General features: G+C 38.6%; 1 protein-coding gene and 1 long non-coding RNA gene across 3 annotated transcripts in view; both read left to right on the forward strand.

The window, feature by feature from the left end:
• Positions 1-662: 662 nt before the first annotated feature.
• On the forward strand, positions 663-4,027 carry LOC118636574. The gene is made up of 3 exons (XR_004960666.1): positions 663-903; positions 2,708-3,277; positions 3,990-4,027. It is a non-coding gene; the product is annotated as an uncharacterized LOC118636574 (long non-coding RNA).
• A 9,143-nt stretch (positions 4,028-13,170) lies between these two features.
• Positions 13,171-23,161, forward strand: part of F9 (coagulation factor IX) — a 48,116-nt gene continuing 38,125 nt past the window's right edge. Inside the window, exon 1 of one of the 2 annotated variants that reach the window (XM_036271071.1) lies at positions 13,171-13,259. In XM_036271071.1, the coding sequence (XP_036126964.1) occupies positions 13,172-13,259 (88 nt within the window). In that variant the 5' untranslated portion in view covers position 13,171. The remainder of the gene's footprint in view (positions 13,260-23,161) is intronic. The other variant, XM_036271072.1, reaches the window with a different exon arrangement.

The raw sequence follows: 23,161 nt of genomic DNA on the forward strand, positions 1-23,161 counted from the left end.
CAAGTAAAAAGAACCCAAACAAGCCCACACCAAGACACATAGTAATCAAACTGCCAAAAATTAAAGACAAAGAATTGTAAAAGCAGCAAGAGAGAAGCAACAGGTTACCTACACAGAAAACCTGACAATGCTCTCAGCTGACTTCTCAACAGAAACGCTACAGGCCAGAAGAAATGGCATGAGGTAATCAAGGTCATGAAAAACAAGAATCTGAATCCAAGACTACTCTACTCAGCAAGGCTATCATTCAAAATAGAAGGTCAAATAAAGAGCTTCTTGGACAAAAAAAAAGGGTAAGGGAATGTTATAATCCAGTAATTCTCCATCCGCTAGAGGAAGGAACCTCTCCTGGGTTCCTTGAACCTGGGTTGTTTTTGCAAAAATTCTTGAAGAGGAAGGTATGCATCAGCCATGACCACAAGGGTATTGACTATGAGCTTAACTAATCAGGAGATGCCAGATGGGGCAATGAGACATTCAAGGCTGGGGTCTAGATAATGTTAAGAAATATAAAATAAACAACTTGTACAGCTACTAACTGCTGATATCTGCTTCTGTACATGTAGCTTGCTTGCTCTACTAAACTCTTGAGTAACCCCTGTCCTATATAAGCAACCCTCCCCCTGAGCTTGGGGCTGCAGTTCTTCTCTGTGTAGGTTGGCTGCAGTCCCTGCACAGGTAATAAAGCTCCTAATATTCAAAATTACTCTATGTCCGAGTAAGGTTGATTCTCCTGCGTTACAACATTTGGAGGCCCCAGCGAGATCAACCGTGAGGTCCCCCACTCTAAGAGCTTGACCTCCTCGGAATAGGCGGAGGAAGCCTCCACATCCTCCACCGCTACATTGGGCTTTCAATTCGGTTTGGAGCTTTCTGTTTCATCCCAGGGTTGTGGGAATGTAGGTAAGGGGAGTCCCCTTTTGTTTGTTTGTTTGAGCCTTGAGGCATTTTCATTGGTGGTGATTGCAGGCGGGACACCTCACCAACTGCATCCCACTGGTCAGAACTGGACGCTGTTTTCTTGCTGTTGTTTCGGTTCTGCTCTGCAGTACCGAGTTGGTTTGGTCCCGCTGGTGTAGTGTAATTTTTGTCTGTCTGTTCGTGTTTCTGTGTTTCTTGTTTTGTGTTTTCATTGCCTTCTGCCTTCCAGGATGGGACAAGGAAATTCTTCCCCCCAGACTCCCCTGGAATGTGTGCTTGCTAACTTTCTGATTGCTTTAAGCACTCCTGTGACTATGAAAAAGCCTGAGATCCTGGTTTCCTGAGAATACTCTGTGAACTTGAATAGCCTGCCTAAGGGGTTAATTGGCCACCCGAAGGTAGTTTCAATTTGCAATTGGCTTTTACAGTCTGTCAGGAAATATACAAGAGCCTTAGTCACCTGGAACAAATTCCATATATTAATATTTGAATTGATATAACTACTGACAAACCCAATTATATTAAGAAATGTCAGTATCCAGAGGTTCAAATGAAAGGAAAAACGGTTTTGTTAACAATGCCTCACCCTGCCCTGAAGGACAGTTAACTCCTACCCCCCCCCCAGGAAATTCTATCTTTTCCTTCAGGACCCCTCTTGAGGATATACTAAAATGTTAATTAACCTGAGTTTGCCTACTTTGGGTTCTTATTACAGAAAAGCTAGAACATAAATTTAGATCTGTTGATGATCTATTGATTCAAAAAATGTCTATTGAAAATATGAATATATTTGCCAATCAGAGGAATGTTAATTACTTGTATTTGTCAAAAAAAATTCAACATTTCTAAAAGTTAAAAGTTCAGATTAAGTTAGAAAGAAATTCAGTTGTTGTGTCCCCTACATATAGGAGGACCCAATGTCTGAATAGATATGGATATATTCAGATGTACTGGCTTCTTTGTAGTGAGGTCTCAATGCCTCTCTGCAAGGCTTATTAACATTCTCACAGGCAAAGTGTTTAACCATTGAAGTGCCAGCCCGGTCCAGCTGCAGAAAGGGGCATATTCTTTCCATGCCAGCCTGGGCTACTCCTCCACAGTGGGTTTGGTAGCAGCTAGTTTTCAACAGGCTTCTCTGAACTTTAGGAAGTTAAATATAGGGATCCCAGGCACGGGTACAAAGTGCTCTTGGAGAGTTAAAAAACACTCTGCCCCACGTAAACATATGTGCTAGGATGTTGCTCCCTTTCCTGCATCCTTTTGTAAACCTGGGGTCAGGGGAAATGTTCCCATTCCTCTGACTGCAGTCGGACCCAAATACTGTCAGGGGAAGGGCTTCCTTAGACACTTTTCACCATGTTCTCCTGTTAGGCCTATTGGCCCAATTGGCTAAATTAGCAAAGGTAGTAGTAGCAGACTTAAGGGAAACAGGGCACATGGAATAGGGTCACCCTAGAAAGGGAAACATGAGGAAGGGTCAGGACAACAGGTCTAGGTCCCAATTAGGAATAGAAAAGACAAGGGCAAAGTCAGGTATAGAGGAACAAAATGAAAAGCCGTCCTTAATTTAGGAAAATAACAGGCTAGGGCTCCTTCCAGCTGAGCCCTCTGGAGCCCAGAATAATACAAGACAATAGGGGACAAACTAGTTAGTTTCCTGGTAGATATTGGTGCAGCAGACTCAGTCCTGACCGAGCCAATGGGACCCTAACCTACCCCTAGACTTCAAAGAGGACTATAGACCTTGGGAAAAATACTGTGACTCATTTGTTTCTGTTCCTGCCAGAATGCCCATATCCCCTACTCGAATGTGATCTCCTCCAGAGATCATTCAATTGCTGGCCACTGCCACTCCAGGCCAGTCCTCGCATCAAGTTCCCCAGGACATTGCTGTCAATCCTGCCAGCCTGCCTCCTGCATGATGACCCGGAGAAACCTCTGCAGGACTGCCTGGAGGCAATCGGCACTGTAAAAGGCCACCCAGACCTCAAGGATGACCCACTGCCATCATCAGATGACGTATTGTTCACGGATGGGAGCAGCTATGTCCAGGAAGAAATCAGGTATGCTGGGGCAGCAGTAGTAACTCTGGACCGTGTCATTTGGACTCAGTCATTAAACAGAGAAACTTCAGCCCAATGAGCTGAACTCATAGCCCTAATCCAGGCTCTCTGATGGGGCAAGGGGAAACCGTGGTGCAAATAAGGAAGCTCGACAGATGGCCCTAAAACCATTGGGGATCTCTCCAGATATCAGTCACCTTGCCAAACACAAGTTTGCCTCTGACTCCTACTTACACTAGGTCAGAAAATGACTTAATCACGGAGAAACAAGCCACGAAGAAAAGCAATGGATGGTAAATACTGTCGGATGGGGGGTTGTGTTAGTCCCAGAGGCTCTAGGTCGGACTTTGGTCAACCAGCTGCATCAGACTACCCAGTTAGGTTACACCAAGCTTATTGAACTCCAGTAAGGTCACAGGACAAAGGAGAAGGCAGAGGGAAGCAGGGATGTGTAGGTCTGTGTAAGGAGGAGGAGAAGAAAAGCTAGGGGATGTGCAGACAGTAGATAGATTGAACAAGCTCTCAGGTTCACGTCAGGTGAGGGACTAAGAAAGTCGCAGAGGGTCTGTGTAAGTTAAAGAAGGATTGTATAAGTCGCAGAGGGTCTGTGTAAGTTAAAGAAGGATTATATAAGTCGTAGAGGGTCTATCAGCAAGTTGAAGAAGGATTATAGACAGGGAAAAAATAAAAAGAAAAGGATTATGCAGAGGAAATAAAAAGATAAGGAAGGATAAAAGAAAGGGACATACATATTACAGGAAGACAAGACATTGGAGGAATACTCAAGAAGGGAAGAAGATAGGACACTGAGAGGGGAGAGCTTGTCCCTAGTAATAGAATAACAGTCTGATAAATTAGAAGCTCCATTGTGCTTACTACCCATAGAGTTCTGGGCAGGTAGAGCGCATGAACAGGACCTTAAAGGAAACCTTAACCAAATTTACTTTAGAAACTGGAGAAAACTGGACCACTCTGCTCTCCCTCACCCTCTTACAGTTCTTACAGGCTCTGCAGTCTGCCCAGAAGGCCATCCATAAACACATCTGTGATGCCCTGTCTGTGCCCACCTCAAACCCTGTGCACCCTTTCCAGCTCAGGGATTTGGTATAGGTAAAGAAATTTACCACTCAGGGACTAACTCTGGCCTGGAAGGGACCATAGACTCTCATCCTGCCTGCACCAACGGCTGTCAAGGTCAATGGCATCCTGGTCTAGCTGCACCATTCCTGGATGAAGGCAGAAAAAGCGGAATGGACAGTGCAGGCCTCTCCAGATCCTTAAAAATGAGACTTTTACATTTATTGGGACTCTAATTTTTCTGATTATAACTGTACAGGGGAATCTTTATAGATCTGTACTCCAGTAGAACTGGGAACTTAGAAATAGGATATTGGGAAAAATCTTAAGAGATGTCACCACAAAGGGGATGTAATAACTCCATTCTGACACTCAGTTACTACACGTACACACCCTATCAGACTTTTTTTGTAAACATAAAGGCCTTGAGAAACCCAAAGAAAAATATAATGATAAGGGGTTAATAATAGACTTGGGGAACTCAGAGGAACCATGAGAAAAAAGACATTAATAATTGCCTTGACCTAACTAGCTCCTCTCTCCCCCTTCTCTGTATCAACCCCCATTAACGGTGCCAAAAGCGGCGCTAAGAGAATGTAGTTTTTTCCTGTAGTTTGTGCCTTTAAAAGCAGACAACAAAGAAGGCAGGTTGCTGAGGATTTGGGGAATGCCCTCTCCCCCGGCCCGCCCATGTAATAAAGTGCTCCTTTACAATTCGGCTGTGCATCTCTAGTTATCTTGCTGACACCTTACAGCATTTAGAGCACTAAGGGAAGCTTGCTTTTTTCATGCCAATAGATAGCAGTCATCAGAGGGAGTATTCAGGTTCTTAGGAAGCACCTTGCAGAACAGGCCAGAAGCGAAGAGGCCTCTAGCAGCTAGTTCAAAGGCTTTTGTAACTGGTCCCCCTGGCTCACTACTCTTCTCTCTGCTCTAGCAGGCCCCCTCATACTCCTATTTCTAGGACTATTTCTGTAGACCTATAATGATAAACAAATTAATAGCTTTCAAAAGAGAGAGGGTCCAATCTGTCAACTTATTAGTCCTGGCCTCTCATTACCAAAGGTTATCATTAGATCAAAGATTTGATCTGTACATAAAACCAGTGGGGAATGTTATAATCCAGTAATTCTCCATCCGCTAGAAGAAGGAACCTCTCCTGGGTTCCTTGAACCTGGGTTGTTTTTGCAAAAATTCTTGAAGAGGAAGGTATGCATCAGCCATGACCACAAGGGTATTGACCATGAGCTTAACTAATCAGGAGATGCCAGATGGGGCAATGAGACATTCAAGGCTAGGGTCTAGTAAATGTTAAGAAATATAAAATAAACAACTTGTACAGCTACTAACTGCTGATATCTGCTTCTGTACACGTAGCTTGCTTGCTCTGCTAAACTCTTGAGTAACCCATGTTCTATATAAGCAACCCTCCCCCTGAGCTCGGAGCTGCAGTTCTTCTCTGAGTAGGTTGGCTGCAGTCCCTGCGCAGGCAATAAAGCTCCTAATATTCAAAATTACTTTGTGTCCGAGTGAGGTTGATTCTCCTGGGTTACAACAGGAATACATTAGCACCAAACTGACTCTGCAAAAAATGTTAAAATGACTGCTGAAATTAACAATAGAAAAGAGAAGAAAAATCAAACCACACACCAAAAAATGGCAATAAATAAGTACATGTCAATAATCACCTTAAATGTAAATGGCTTGAATGCTCCCAAAAAAATCACAGACTAGCTGATTGGATAAGAAAGCATGACTCATCTATATGTTGTTTACAAGAGACCCACCTTACAACAAAATAGTCACATAGGTTGAAAGTGAAGGGATGGAAAAAAAATCTTCCAAGCAAACGGAAAGGGAAAAAAAGCTGGGGTAGCAATACTCATATCTGATAAAATATATTTCAAAACGAAGGCCATAACTAGAGACAAAGAAGGCCACTACATAATATTGAAAGGATCTATCCAACAGGAAGATATAACCTTAATAAACATATATGCTCCCAATATAGGAGCACCAAAATATATTACAAATCTTTTGGAAGACTTCAAAGGAGAAATCGATAGCAATACAAGCATAGCAGGGGATTTCAACACCCCGCTGACAGCACTTGATAGATCCTCTAGACAAAAAATTAGCAAGGAAAAAGAGACCCAAATGAAGCACTAGACCAAATGGATTTAATAGATATCTACAGAGAATTACAACCCAAAAACTACAGAATTCACATTCTTCTTAAGTGCACATGGGACATTCTCAAACATAGACCACATGTTAGGGTACAAACTAAGTCTCTACAAGTTCAGGAAGATTGAAATCATATCAAGCATCTCAGATCAATCATATCAAGCATTCTCAGATCACTATGGCATGAAACTAGAAATCAATTGCAAGAAAAACATACAAAGGCATTTGAACATATGAAAGCTAAATAGCATGTTATTAAACAATGAATGGGTCACCGAGGAGATCAAGAAAGAAATTAAAAACTTCCTGGAAACCAATGCAATTGAAAACACAACAACACAAAATCAATGGGATGCAGCGAAAGCAGTTCTGAGAGGGAAGTTCATAGCACTAAAGGCCTACCGCTAAAAACTAGAAAAATCTCTAAAAGACTATCTAACCTCACAACTTAAAGAAGTAGAGAGAAAACAAAAAGAAAACCCCAGAGCAAGTAGAAGGAAGGAAAAGGAAGGAAATAGTAAAGGTCAGAGCAGAAATAAATGACATAGAGACCAAAAAAAAAAAACAATTCAAAGGATGAATGAAACAAAAAGCTAATTTTTCAAAAAGATAAACAAGACTGATGGATCCTTAGCTAGACTCACCAAGAAACAAAGAGAGAGACCCCAAATACACAAAATCAGAAATGAAAGAGGAGAGGTAACAACTGACACCACAGAAATACAAAAGATCCTTAACAACTACTATGAACAATTACATGGCAACAAATTCGACAATCTAATTGAAATGGACAAATTTCTAGATAAACATAGTCTCAAAAAATTGGACCAGAAAGAGATAGAAAACATGAACAGACCAATAACAACAGAAGAAATTGAAGATGTAATCAAGACTCTCCCAGCAAACAAAAGCCCAGGCCCAGATGGCTTAATGGGGGAGTGTTACCAAACATTCAAAGAAGAACTAACACCCATTCTCCTTAAACTATTACAAAAAATTCAAGAAAAAGGAAGACTTCCAAATTCGTCTTATAAAGCCAGCATAATTCTAATTCCAAAACCAGAAAAAGACACTACAAAGAAAGAAAATGACAGGCTAATATCCCTGATGAACATGGACGCCAAAATCCTGAACAAAATACTAGCAAATCGGATCCATCAATACACCATGGTGGATAAAAAAATTATTCACCATGACCAAGTGGGATTCATCCCAGGGATGCAAGACTGGTACAATATGTGCAAATCAATAAACCACATAAATAATATGAAAAATAAAGACCACATGATCATATCAATAGATGCAGAAAAAGCTTTCGACAACATCCAGCATCCATTTCTGATAAAAATGCTCAGCAATGTGGGAATACAAGGGTCATATCTGGACATATTAAAAGCCATATGTGAAAGACCTATAGCCAACATCATACTCAATGTGCAAAAACTAAAAGTATTTTTCTTAAGAAGGGAACAAGGCAAGGATGCCCACTTTCGCCATTCTTATTTAACATAGTACTGGAAGTCTCAGCCACAGCAGACAGGAAGAAAAAATAAAAGGGATCCAAATTGGAAAGGAGGAAGTGAAACTATCATTATTCGCAGATGACATGATACTATACGTAGAAAACACCAATGACTCCATCAAAAATTTACTTGACTTAATAAATGAATTTGGAAATGTAGCAGGATATAAAATTAACGTCAAGAAATCTATGGCATTCTTATACACCAATGATGAACTCAAAGAAAGAGAAACTAAGAAAACAATCTAATTTTCCATTGTGGCAAAAGAAATAAAAAATAAAAAATAAAAAGAAAAAAAAAGATACCTAGGAATAAACTTAACCAACGAAATAAAGGACCTGTTCCAGAATACTAGAGGTCATTGAAGAAAGAAATTGAGGAAGATATAAAAAAAGTGGAAGCACATACACTGTTGTTGGATTGGAAGAAGTAATATCATTAAAATGTCCATACTACCCAAAGCAATCTATAGATTCAATGCAATCCTCATCAAAATACCAACGCATACTTCACAGTATTAGAACAAGTACTTCAAAAGTTTATATGGAACCAAAAAAGACCTCGAATAGCCACAGCAATCAAGAAAAAGAAATCAAAGTTGGAGGGATTACATTACCGGATTTCAGGTTATACTACAAAGCCACTGTAATTAAAACAGCCTGGTACTGACACAAGAACAGGCATATAGACCAGTGGAACAGAACAGAGAACCCAGAAATGGACCCAAGGGAATATGCTCAATTAATATTTGACAAAGCTGGCAAGATCATACAGTGGAGTAAAGACAGCCTCTTTAATAAATGGTGTTGGGAAAATTGGACAGCTACATGCAGAAAAATGAAACTAGACCATTGGCTTACACCCTACACAAGAATAAACTCAAAATGGATAAAAGATTTAAATGTGACTCATGAGTTCATAAAAATTCTAAAAGAAACTGTAGGCAACAAAATTTCAGACATCATACGCAGCAGTTTTCACTGATACATCACCTAAGGCAATAGAAACAAGGGAGAAAATGAACACATGGGACTACATCAAACTCAAAAGCTTCTGCACAGCAAAAGATACAATCATCAAAACGAAAAGGTTACCCACTGTATGGGAGAGCATAATTGCAATTATATATCAGATAAGGGGTTAGTTTTCAATATTCATAGAGTGCTCATACAACTCAACAAAAGGAAAACAAAGAACCCAATTAAAAAATGGGCAGAGGAACTAAATAGACACCTGTCCAAGCAGGATATACAAATGGCTAAGAGACATATGAAGAAATGCTCAACATCACTAATCATCAGAGAGATGCAAATTAAAACAACAATAAGGTATCACCTCATACCTGTCAGAATGGCCGCCATCAACAAATGATCAGACAAGTGTTGGTAAGGGTGTGGAGAAAAGGGGATTTTTGTACACTGCTGGTGGAAATGCAACTGATGCAGCCACTATGAAAAACAATATGGTGTTACCTCAAAAAATTAAAAATTGAAATTCCATTTGACCCAATGATCCCACTTCTAGGAATATACCCTAAGAAGCCTGAAACACCAATCATAAAGAATATATGTACCCCCATGTTCATAGCAGCACTATTTACAATAGCTAAGATCTAGAAGCAACCCAAGGGTCCATCAGTAGACGAATGGATAAAAAAGCTGTGGTACATATTCACAATGGAATACTATGCAGCTGTAACAAAGAAAGATCTCTTATCCTTTGAGACGACATGGAGGAACCTGGAAATTATACTAAGTGAAACAAGCTAACAGAGGAAGACAAGTATCATATGATCTCAATTATTTGTGGAATATAATGAACATAACAGTCTGAGGAATGTGTAGTCTCAGAGACGTGGAAGTGGTTACAGACTGACAATCCCTGAAGAGGGGTTGGTGGGGGAGAGATAAACCACAGAACTTATATGCATGTATGCATGAACAATGGATATGGACAACAAAGCTGGGTACGGTACAGTACATGGATGGAGTGGGAGGGGGAAATAAATGGGGGAATAAGGAGAAACATCTTTACGGAAAATTAATTGATAAAAAATAAAAATCTCCCTCAAGTGCTGAGCATAATAGGATTTCTGGAGGGTGGGGCAGATGCTGGTTGTTAATGGGCCTCATTTTGCATTTCAATTGCCACCGTGTATGATTGAATCTCTGAGGGAAGGGCTTCCGGGTCTTCCCAGGGCCCTGGGAAGGAGTAAGATGATCATAGTCCTGTGTGGCTGCAACTCAGCAAAAGCTCTGAGTGCCCTCCAAGTCCCAAGTGTCCACACACAGTTCCAGTGCAGTCTGCCCTCCCTCTGCCGGACCCCAAGTCGAGTGGCTGCTGCTAATTTAGCCTCTGTCCAGGCTCTGGGCTGTGGAGCCGCTTGGGCCTTTAACCCGAGGGTGCCTCTCCCAGCTAAGGCCGTGGCTCTATGCCAAGGCTGTGGCAGCTCCCAGCAGAGGGCGTAGCACCTAGTCGAGGGCACATCTCCCAGCCGGGCAGCAGGTCCCAGCCCAGGCCGCTGCGGACCGTGGGCTCACGGCCCCCTCTAGCGTCTTCTCAAGCCTACCAGGATTGAGTCAGTGTCCCTGGTTATATTGCCCTCCAAGCTGCTTTTCGGTTGCCATTTCCTGACTATTTGTCTTTATTTTCGTTGTAATTCCAGTTTGGTCCTGGGAGATGGTCTGTGTAGCTTCCATTCACTCTGCCGCTATTTTCCTAGTCCAATAAAAATTTTTTTAAGGTAAACATTCAACTACCATATGACCCAGAAATTGCATTTCTGAGCATTTATCCCTAAGAAATTGAAAATTACATCCTCATAGGAACCTGTACATGAACCCTGGTGGGTTTGGCTCAGCAGCTGGAGTGTCGGTTTGTGGACCAGAGAGTCCTGGGTTTGGTTCCCGATAGGCGCATGTACCAAAAAAAAAAAAAAAAAAAAGGAAGAAAGAAACCTGCACATGAATGTTTATATCACATTACTGCAATAGAAAAAAAAAGAAAAAAAAAAAAAAACTGGCAATGCCCTGGCCAGTTTGGGGCAGCAGTCAGAGTGTCGGCCCATGGACTAGAGAGTCCCAGGTTCAGTTCTCTCACCCAGTTTCTCTCTCTCTCTTCCTCCCTCTCGCCCTCCTACTCTATCTGAAGATAACTGCAAAAATGTCCTTGGGTGAGAATAAAAAAAAGAAAATCTGGCAATGATCAAAACGTCCTTCTTGTAGCTGTCTATTTAAATGGTGGTACATACACACCATGGAATACTACTCAGCAATCTAAATGAATTAACTATTGAAACAAGTGGGAACCTAGATAGTTCTCAACGGCATTGTTGTAAATGAAAAAAGTGAATCTCAGAAGGTCACATACTTTATGATTCTATTTTTACAATATTCTCATTATAGAGACTGAAAATTAATTAGTTGTGCCAGGGGTTAGGAATAATTAGAAGGCAGAAGTGGGGTGTGATTATAAAATAGTAGCACAAGGAAGCTCTTTGTGGTGAAAAAAATTGTTCTGTATATTGATTTTAGTGGTAGTTACATAAATCTACATATGATAAAATCATTCAGTATTATACACATACAATATACCAATGCACATTACCTGGTTTTCATATTATATTATATTTATATAAGATGTATGCATTAGAAATAATGAAAGGTATATGGGACCCCTCTGTACTGTTTTGGCCATTTCCTGAGACTCTATTTCACAAAAAATTTTTGAAAGGTAAATTCCCAACACTTTCCTAATTTTAATAAAAATATAAACCACAGATCCAAGGACCTCATTGAACCCCAAGAATACCTTAGCACATTATAGTCAAATTTCTACAAAATATGTTAGGAAAGTTTACTGCCTTTTCATCAGAAACAATGCATGCCAAAAGGCAATAGGATGGCATCTTTGATACTGAAAAAAGAAAGAAAGAAAATGTCAACCTACAAGTGTTTACGCAGCCAAATTACTTTTTAAAAAAGAAAGCAGCTCAGCCAGTGAGCAGAGGCTCAGTGGATTAAGCTTCATCCCATGGACTGAGAGGTCCCGGTTTGATTCCCAGTCAGGGCACAGGCCCGGGGTTGCGGGCTCGATCCCCAGTAGGGGGAGTGCAGGAGACAGACGATAGATGTTTCTCTTTCACATCAATCTTTCTGTCACTCTCTCCCTTCTTCTCTCTCTAAAATATAAATAAAAAACATTTTAAATAAAATAAAAAGAAGATAAAATAGATACATTTTCAAATAAACAAAAGCTGAGAAAATTCATCAGAAGAAGGCCTACACTATCAAAATTATTAAAGAAAATTCTCAAAGTAATGAAAAATTATAACATTGAAACTTTGATCTACACAAAGAAATGAAGATATCATAATGGCAAAAATGTGGCTAAATATAAAATATTTTTGTGATTTTAAAATTTCTTTGAAAAAATATAGACTACTTATATCAGAAGTAATAATAATTTAATATAAGATTTATAACATTTCAAAACAATATATCACAACAACAGCACAAAGAACGGTAGGTAAATGTTGGTATAATATTATGGGTTTTTTATATTATAGGTGAAGTGGCATAATATGTTAACTTCTATATAATAGTCATTTATTTATTTTTTTATTTATTTATTTTTATTAATTAATTTTTGTTACAGATGTTTCTCCTTTTTCCCCCACTGATTCCCCCCTCCTCCTCCCTCCCTGCCCTTTCCCCAGTTTGTTGTCCATGTCCATTGTTCATGCATACATGCATATAAGTTCTGTGGTTTATCTCTCCTCCACTCCCCCCCATTTAGGGGATTGTCAGTCTGTACCCCACCGCCACGTTTCTGAGACTACCCCCTTCCTCAGACTGTTATGTTCATTATATTCCACAAATAAGTGAGATCATATGAAACTTGTCTTTCTCTGTTTGGCTTGTTTCACTTAGGATGATACTTTTCAGGTCCCTCCATGTAGTCTCAAATGCATAATATATATTTGCATCACATACATACATGTGTTCTGAGACAGGGTCATTATGATTCACCATATGGGTACATGACATAACAAAATTTATAAACTCCTCATTGTAAGAAGGAACAGAAAAGATCCACCAGGTTATTCAAGGTATGTAAGTACTGGGAGGTGTTTTAAGGAGGGTGAACAAATGTGTTTGTACTTTCCATCTCTTTATCTTTAAACTATATGGTAATAATGCTCCCTGACAAGGATAAGTTGGATCCCACTGATGAATTTTACTGCCACAGCAACTGTAGCCATTATAACTCCCCTTATTTTAATAATTTTAAAGACCTACTGAGGGAGATGGACATTGTTTCCCAGAAGTAAATACAGCTCAGCTGTACTTTGGAACAATTGATCAACCTTGCTACTTGCACAATCTACTAACAAAGGTTATGCAGTGCCTGAACACAATCATGGCAGAATCACCAGGCCTTGTCACCATCTGTCTTTTAGGATATCTACTCAGTGCTGAATGTACAGGTATGTTTCCTTTTAAAATATACATTGAGTATGCTTGTCTTTTAGGTATAGAACTGTCTGGTGCTGTTTTGTTTTGGTTTTTTTTCACTAAATAATTACAGGATTTGACAGCAATGTTTAAGATTCTAGTAGATAGCATGTGTGTAAGCAAGTATGGTTCTCTGGTATCTGTGTCTCCCTAATTTTTTAAACTAAATAGATTTACAATGCTTATGGTACATTTTTTAATGGACACCTTTAGACTATGATTTACCTATATGTAATACCTCTTAGAAAATTGTCATCTCTTTGGTTAAAAAATTAAAAGTGGGAAAATGCTTTAACAAGGAAATAGTAAAATATGGATAAAAAATTAACTGTCATTTGGTTACTTTTACTCACCACTTTGAAATCAAAATGGGAAACACTAAAGCCACAAATAATGATTTTATCTGCACAAAAAGTTTGGTTTTAAGATATATGATATATTTCAAATTTTTATAACTATGTAATAAAGCATGCCTTTAATTTTAAAAATCTATAAAATAATATACCTTCAATTTAAAGTTTTAGTTCAAACAGACAAACTTTTCATTTATAAGTTGTTATTTATCACTAACATTTTGTCATGGATCAGGAAAAAACTATTGTATCCCTGATTTTAAACATCTCAGAGTTAATGCATATGGAAATGCAATACTCGAGCTTCTAGGGGAGCAAAGCCAGTCCAATAATTGACATAAAGAGAGAAGTTGGTTAATGCAATTTGGCTCACTTGGTTTTTTCACAGCTTTAGTGACTTTATGCACTGTCTCCAAAGGAAAGCACACAAGAAAGAAATTACCTCATTTAGACAAACAGCATGTTCTCACAGGAAGCATTTATTACACTTACTTGTCAGCCTACTATAATCAAATCTAGTAGTTGACAGTGCCAGGATCAGGGTGGCAACTCTAAGTATTCCCAAAAAGCAGACTGGCCCCATGGTTCCTACTCCAGACATGATGTCAGACTGAAATGCAGAAATAATGATATAAGAATCCAAAGGTTAAATCAAACTAGCAAAGTGCATAGATTCCAAGAATAAAGAAATTTAGCTGGAAAACTTGTAAAGCAGGATATGAACTTAAGTCTTGACAAATACCTCCTCATTGTGAGCTCACCAGGACAAATAATCCAAGCCCTTTCTTCAGGATAATTGGTGAGATAATGGAGGTTTTAAGAGGGCTACTGACCATTTGAAGAACATCAGATATTGAAAAAAAAAGGACAGATATGAATGGAAAAAAGAGGAACTGGGATTTCAGAGCTTGGGAAATAATGACTAAAAGAGAGAAACCCGAAAAGAGGTTAGATATAAGATCCTTGAACAATACTGGGGAGAAAGGCAGTGTGATTCTGGAGTCACTGGAGTCAAAGACAATAGGCTCAATTTTTAACTTTTTGAGGTAACACCATAGTGTTTTTCACAGTGGTTGCACCAGTCTGCATTCCCACCAAGAGTGTACTAGAGTCCCCTTTTCTCCACACCCTCATCAACACTTGTTATTTGATGATTTGTTGATGGCGACCACTCTGACAGGTGTGAGGTGATTACCTCATAGTTGTTTTAATTTGCATCTCTCTGATGATTAGTGATGTTAAACATTTCTTCATATGTCTCTTGGCAATTTGTATGTCTTTTTTGGAGAGGTGTCAATTTAGCTCCTCTGCCCTAGGAATATAACCTAAGAAATCTGAAACACCAATCAGAAAGAATATATGTACCCTTATGTTCATAGCAGTACTATTTACAATAGCTAAGATCCGGAACCAACCTAAGTGTCTATCAGTAGATGAGTGGATTAAAAAGCTGTGGTACATGCAGGTATGCGTGAACAATGGACATGGACAACAAAGCTGGGTACAGAGCAGGGAGGGAGAGAAGGGAGGAAATCAGTGGGAGAAAAAGGAGAAATATCTGTAACAAAATTAAATTAATTAATTAAAAAAATTTTAAAAACCTGTGGTACATGTACACAATGGAATACTATGCAGCTGTAAGACAGAAAGATCTCCTATCCTTTGAGATGGCATGGAAGGACCTTGAGAGTATTATGCTACGCGAAACAAGCCAAGCAGAGAAAGACAAATATCACATGATCTCACTTATTTGTGGGATATAATGAACTAAACAAACTGATGAACAAAATTAACCCAGAGACATAGAAGTGGAGTACAGACTGACAAGCCTCAGAGGGGGAGGGTTTTCTGGGGGAAGAGATAAACCACAGAACTTACATGCATGACCAATGAACATAGACAACAAAGCTGGGGATAGGGCAGGGGGAAAGGGGAGGAGGCTGTCAATGAGGGAAAAAGGAGAAACATCTGTAACAAAAAAAAAATTAATAAATAAATAAATTTAAAAACAAGACAATAGGCTCCTTAGGAGAGAGTCAGGGAAATTTCCCTAAGGTGGGCAGTATTGACACAGCATTCTCTGTTGCTGTTAAATTGTTATTGACTTCTAAAAGCAGTTTTGTTGAATGATTTACTGAGCTGTTGCAATTTCATGGCTGCTGCCCTTATGTTTTATTACATCAATTTGGATTTTGAAATCAAAACTATTCTGTGAAAACAATTCAGTTTTGTAAAGAGCATGGACCAAAACTTTCTTTCATTCAGAATGAGTGAATGAAACGAATGAAAGACGACTTCAATCTGTATACTTCACAAAACTTAAAAAAATTAACTACTATTATTGTGCCAGGTACTGTGGCAAGGTACAAGAGACATGGGAATAAATGAGACTCACCTCTTTGGCCTAAAGCACCATGAGGTAATAAAAGAGAATTCAATATAATGTGTTAAAATGTGTACCAGGCACTAAAGGAGCATGGAAAAAGAAATACATTAACTAGGGAAACACTTGACAAAGAGACAATATTTTGAGCTGGGTCATAACAAATGAGTAGATTCACTCTTCTTAAATGTCTGATCCAGGGCACTGTCTGCAGAGAGGATCACTCATGTGCAAAGATCCAGATCCACAAAGACTGTGAGGGCTTTCAATAACAGAGTGTTCTGAATATTGAATATGACAAGTGAGGCCGGATAGTTAGGCAGGGTCAGATCATCTGATAATGAAAGCCCTAAACTAAGGAGTTTAGACAATAGAAAGCAAAGTGTAGTCATCAGAAGTACAAACAAATACCACTAATGGCTGATTTTGGATATTCAGCTGACTAATTTCTAATCAATTCTTTGAGGAAGGGGTGGCAAGAGCAAGAAAGACCAGTCTTGAGACTATTGCAATCATCCAGGGAAGGCATGAGAACCTGATCCTGGACATTAGCAGTATAGACAGAGGAGGGAGAGGAATTCAAGTAACATTAAGGAAGTAAAAATTATATGACTTAACCATCTGGGTATGGAAGGAGAACAGGTTTAGAGAAAGTATACAGAGTATGTCTTGGGCATATTGTGTGATTACTGGACACAGCTTAGTGCCTAAGAGCATGGACTGTGCAAATGACTGCCAAAGTCGAAATCTTGGCTCTGACACTTTAGTATGTTACCTGGGGCAAATTACTTAACCTCTCTGAACCTCTGTTTTTCTCAGTCACAAAAATGACATGACAGTACCTGTCTCATGGGATTGTTGTGAGGATGGAATGAAATAATGGATGCAAAGCACTAAGCACAGTGTCCAGCACATCAAAAGCATTAAAGAAACATCATCTCCCTTTCTTCACATTTCAATGTACAGTTAGGAAGCTGTAAAGATGATCTGGAATTCAGAATATATATCTGACTAGAGAGGAATATTTGGAATGCACTGTCAAATAATAGTAGTGACAATTATGTGTAAGAGGATCCAGAGAAAGAGGATGGATATTGTGGCACCTAGTATAGTGCCTGGCAGTAGTGACTATTCAGAAAATCACGCTGAAAAGAGTCAGGGCTGGATTATGGTGAGGCATGCAGGGCAAGAAGGGTATGAGTTACTTGCACAAACTGAAAGAGAATGCCACCTTACATTTTCAGCACTAAATACCGTGTTTACCTCACCCCAGTCCTGTCTTGACAAGGATGGTTGGAGTGAAAAGGGAAAAGGCTGAACCTGGAGCCTGGGAGAACTCTGAACATTTAGGTTGCAGGCAGAAGAAGGGAAATGAACTGATTCAAGTGGTGGATGAACAACGAGAGTTAGAGCAAAAACGAGAACCAGAATAGAGTGATTTCACGGAAAGAGTGTCCCAAAAAGGGAGAGAGAAAAAGTCAGGGATGGTTCAGAGCAGTCAGGAAATACGTAAACTTAAAATTATACTTTAAGAGGTCTTCACTGATTCTGACAACCATCATTTCATTATATGGATGGCAGTAAAGAAGGGAAAGAGCCAAAGGGAATTGAGGAAACTCTGAGACAGTGTAAATTTTATAAGCTGATGAATTTAATACCGTCTATATGAGCAGAAACTAACTGGACAGCCAAATCACTGAGTCCCATCAAATTGAGATCCAGTTCCATTTTCCAGGAAGAACAGGAATAAGTGAGTTGATAGGGAAGAAGAGAGATTATGACATATACCAACCTACACATATTATTTTCTCACTGATCCTGTCAAAAACCTTTTGAGGCACATATTCTTTTCCTTTTTTTTTTTTCCTTTTTTCTGCCTTACCTTTATTACTGAAAGTATTACAGATGTCTCTCCTTTTTACCCCCTTTGACATGCCCCACCCTACTCCCACTACTCTCCCCTTTGCCTTCACTGCACTGTTGCCTGAGTCAACTGGTTATGCCTATAAGCATATAAGTTCTTTGGTTTATTTCTTCCCACCTACCCACACCCTATCCCTCAGAGGTTTGTTCGTCTGTTCCCTACTTCCATGTCTCTGGGTCTATTTTGTTTGTTGGCATATTTTGTTTATTATATTCCACAAATAAGTGAGATCATATGACACTTGTCTTTCTCTCACTGGCTTATTTTGCTTAGCATAATACTTTCCAGGTCCCTCCATGTAGTCTCAAAGGATAAGAGATCTTTCTTTCTTAAAGCTGCATAGTACTCCATTGTGTATATGTACCACAGCTTTTTTATCCATTCATCTACTGATGGACACTTGGGCTGTTTCCAGATCTTAGCTATTGTAAATAGTGCTGCTATGAACATGGGGGTACATATATTCTTTCTGGTTGGTGTTTCAGGCTTCTTAGGGTATATTCCTAGAAGTGGGATCACTGGTTCAAATGGAAGATCAAATTTTAACTTTTTGAGGTAACACCATAGTGTTTTTCATAGTGGCTGCACCAGTCTGCATTCCCACCAGCAGTGTACTCGAGTCCCCTTTTCTCCATACCCTGGTCAGCACTTGTTTGATGATTTGTTGATGGGAGCTATTCTGGCAGATCTGAGGTAATACCTCATAGTTGTTTTAATTTGTGTCTCTCTGGTGATTAGCAGGCAAAAGAAACAAAGAAAAAACTAGTAAGTGGGACTAAATCCAACTAAAAAGCTTTTTCACATAAGAAATAACAAGCATCAAAATGAAAAGGAAACACACTGTATGGGAGAACATAATTGCCAATGATAAATTAGATAAGGGGTTAATTTTCAAAATATATAGAGTACTTATACAACTCAACACAAGGAAAACAAAGAATCCAATTAAAAATAGGCAGAGGGCCCGGCCAGTATGGCTCAGTGGTTGAGTGTCGACCCATACACCAAGAGGTCGCTGGTTTCGATTCCTGTCAGGGCACATACCCAGGTTGTGGGCCTGATCCCCAGTCAGGGCATGCAGGAGGCGGCTGATTGATATTCTCTCTCATCAATGTTTTTATCTCTCTCTCCCTCTTCCCTCCCTCACTCTGAAATCAATAAAAAAATAAAAATAAAAAACCTACCTTAAAATAAATAAATAAAAATGGGCAGAGGACTTGAATAAAAACCTCTCCAAACAGGACATATTAATGGTCTCTGTCCATTTTTTAATTAGATAGTTTGCCTTCTTTTGGTTGAGCTGTTATGAGTACTGTATGCATTTGAATATTAACCCCTTATCTGATGTATCATTGGCAAATTTGTTCTCCCATACAGTGGGTTACATTTTCATTTTGATGCTGATTACTTTGGCGGTGCAGAAGCTTTTTAGTTTGATGTAGTTCCATTTATTAATTTTTCTCTTTTTTTTTGTTGCCCTAGGCAATATATCAGTGAAAATTCTGCTATATGTGATATCTGAGATGTTGCTGCCTATATTTTCTTCTAAAATTTTATGGTTTCACAGTTATATTTAAGTCTTTTATCCATTTTGAGTTTATTCTTGTATATGGAGTAAGTTGGTGATATAGCTACATTTTTTTGCATGTACCTATCCAATTTTCCCAACACCATCTATTGAAGAGACTGTCTTTAATCCATCATATGCTCTTGCCTCATTTGTTGAATATTAATTGAGCACAGTGTCTTGGGACAATTATTGAGTTCTCTGTTCTGTTCCATTGATCTATGTGCTTGTTCTTGTGCTAGTACCAGGATGTTTTGATTACAAAGGCTTTGTAGTATAACCTGATATCTGGTATTGTGATCTCTCCAACTTTGTTCTTCTTTTTCAAGATTGCTGTGGCTATTCAGGGTCTTTTCGGGATCCATAAAACTTTTGGAGTATTGGTCCTAGCTCTGTGAAATATGCCATTGGTGTTTTAATAGGGATTGCATTCAATCTGTAGATTGTTGTGGGTAGTATGGACATTTTAATGATGCTGATTCTTCCAGTCTATGAACATGCATCCACTTTTTTAGATCTTCCTGTATTTCTAATTTTAATGTCCTGTAGTTTTCTGAGAACAGGTCTTTAACCTCCTTGCTTAAGTTAATTCTTAGGTATCTTAACTTTTTTGTTGCAATGGTAAATAATATTGTTATTTTAGTTGCTCTTTATGAGTGTTCATTTTTGATGTATAAAACTGCCATTGAGCCCGGCCAGTGTGGTTCAGTGGTTGAGCATTGACCCATGCACCAAGAGGTCACCGGTTCAATTTCTAGTCAGGGCACATGCCCAGGATGTGTGCCAAATCCCCAGTGGGAGGCACGCAGAAGACGGCCAATTGATGTTCTCTCTCATCGTTTTTCTTTCTCTCTTTCTCTCTCCCTTCCTTTCTCTCTAAAAGCAATAAAAAAATTTTTTTTTAAAAATCTGCCATCGATTTCTTGACGTTAATTTTGTATCCTGCTACTTTGCCAAATTCATTTATTAAGTCTAGTAAATTTTTGATGGAGTCTTTAGGGTTTTCTACGTATAGTATCATGTCATCTGCAAGTAATGACAGTTTCACTTTCTCCTTTCCAATTTGGATTCCTTTTATTTTTTTCTTCATGTCTGATTACTGTGGCTAAGACTTCCAGTACTATGTTAAATAAGAGTGGCAAAAGTGGGCATCCCTATCTTGTTCCTGTTCTTAAGGAAACTGCTTTTAGTTTTTGCCCATTGAGTATGATGTTGGCTGTAGGTTTTTCATATATGGCCTTTATTACGTTGAGATATGATCCCTCTATTCCCAGATTACTGAGCGTTTTTATCAGAAATGGATGCTGGATTTTGTCGAATGCGTTTTGAGCGTCTATTGATATGATCATGATTTTTATCTTTCATTGTGTTTATGTGATGTATCACATTTATTGATTTTTGAATATTGTACCAGCCTTGCATCCCTGGAATAAATCCCAATTGGTCATGGTGTATAATTTTTTTAATACATTGCTTGGTTCAATTTGCTAAGATTTTGTTGACAATTTTGGCATTTATGTTTATCAGGATGATAGGCCTATAGTTTCTTTCTTTGTAGTGTCTTTATCTGATTTGGATTTAGAATTATGCTGGCTTCATAAAAAGAGCTTGGAAGTCTTCCTTCCTCTTGAATTTTTTTGAATAGGTTTGGGAGAAGAGGGGTTAGTTCTTTGAATGTTCGGTAAAACTTCCCTGTGAAGCTGACCAAACCAGGGCTTTTGTTTCCTAGAAGTTTTTGATTACTGCTTCAATTTCCTTTGTTGTTATTGGTCTGTTCATGTTTTCTGACTTCCTGGTTGAGTTTTGAAAGATTGTATGATTCTAGGAAGGTGTCCATTTCACCTAGGTGTTCCAATTTATTGGCATTGTATTTTCTTACAATCCTTTTTTATTTTTGTGATGTCAGTTGTTACTTCACCTCTTTCATTTCTTATTTTATTTATTTGGGTCTTCTCTCTTTGTTTCTTGGTAAGGCTGGCTAAAGTTTGATCAATCTTGTTTATCTTTTCAAAGCTGCAGCTCTTGTTTTCATTGATCTTTTGTATTGTTTTCTAGACTCCATATCATTTATTTCCACTCTGCCCTTTACTAGCTCCTTCTTCCTACTTACATTGGATTTTTCTTTTTGTTCTCTTTCAAATTCTTTAAATTGTAGGATTAGAAAGTTCATTACAAATTTTTCTTGTTTCTTGATGTAGGTCTCTAATGCTATGAACTTCCCTCTCAGGACTGCTTTTGCTGTGTTGTGTCCCATAGATTTTGTGTTGTTGTGTGTTCATTTTTATTAATTTTCAGGAATTTTTAAAAAATTTTTTCTTGATCTCATTGGTAACTCATTCATTATTTAGTAACATGTTATTTAGCCTCCATGTGTTTGATTGTTTTTTGACATTTTTATTGTAATTTATTTCCAGACTATGCCATAGTTCCCGGAGAAGATGCTTGATATAATTTTGGGATATATATATATATATATATATATATATATATATATATACCAAAAAAATGTTTTTAATTGATTTTTTTTTTTTTTTGGTATGTGCCCCTAGAGGGAACAGAACCTGGGAGTCTCTGGTCTGCAGGCTGCTGCTCCAACCACTGAGCCAAACCGGCCAGGGCATTTTTATTTATTTTTTAGAGAGAGAGGAAGGGAGAGAGAGAAACACCAATGTGAGAGAGATATATCGACCAGCTGCCTCCTGCATGCCCCCTACTGAGGATCAAGCCCACAACCTAGGCATGTGCCCAGACTGGGAATCAAACCAGGACCTCTCAGTTCATGGGACGATGCTCAAACCACTGAGCAACACCACCCAGGCTGATTTCAATCTTCTTGAATTTGTAGAGACTTAGTTTGTATCCTAACGTGGGGTTGCTTTTTAGAATGTCCCATGCACACTTGAGAAGAATGTATATTCTACAGCTGTATAGTGAAATGTTCTTTAAATATTACTTAAATACATCTGATCTAGTGTGTCACTTAAATTCTCTATTCCCTTGTTTATTTTTTTGTCTAGAAGATCTATCCAGTTTTGTCAGTGGGGTGTTTAATTCCCTCACTATGATTTTATTGCTGTTGACCTCTCCATTGAAATCCACCAGATGTTTTAAAATATATTTTGGTGCTCTTATATTGGGTACATATATGTATACTAGGGTTATGTCCCCTTGTTAGATTGATCATTTTAATATTATGTAGTGGATTTTTTGGTTTCTTATTGTGGTCTTCATTTTAAAGTCTATTTTATCAGATATGAGTATTGCTTCCCCTGCTTTTCTATTCATTTATTTTTAATTTCAAGAAAATTTCTTTCCATCCCTTTACTTTTATCCTGTGTGAGTCTTTTATTTTGAGGTGGTTCTCTTGTAGACAACATAAACATGTGCTTTGTTTTCATATCTGTTCTGGTACCTTATGTCTTTGATTAGAGCATTTAGTCATTTATATATAAGGTTCTTATTAATAGGTACTTACTTTTTGCCATTTTTATTCTTTATGCCTGTGTTCCCTTCTTCTTCTTCTTCTTCTTCTTCTTCTTCTTCTTCTTCTTCTTCTTCTTCTCCTCCTCCTCCTCCTCCTCCTCCTCCTCCTCCTCCTCCTCCTCCTCCTCCTCCTTCTTCTTCTTCTTCTTCTTCTTCAAGTCCTT

This window comes from Molossus molossus, unplaced genomic scaffold (genome assembly GCF_014108415.1).
Source record: "Molossus molossus isolate mMolMol1 unplaced genomic scaffold, mMolMol1.p scaffold_m16_p_2, whole genome shotgun sequence".
Classification (NCBI taxonomy): Eukaryota; Metazoa; Chordata; class Mammalia; order Chiroptera; family Molossidae; genus Molossus; species Molossus molossus.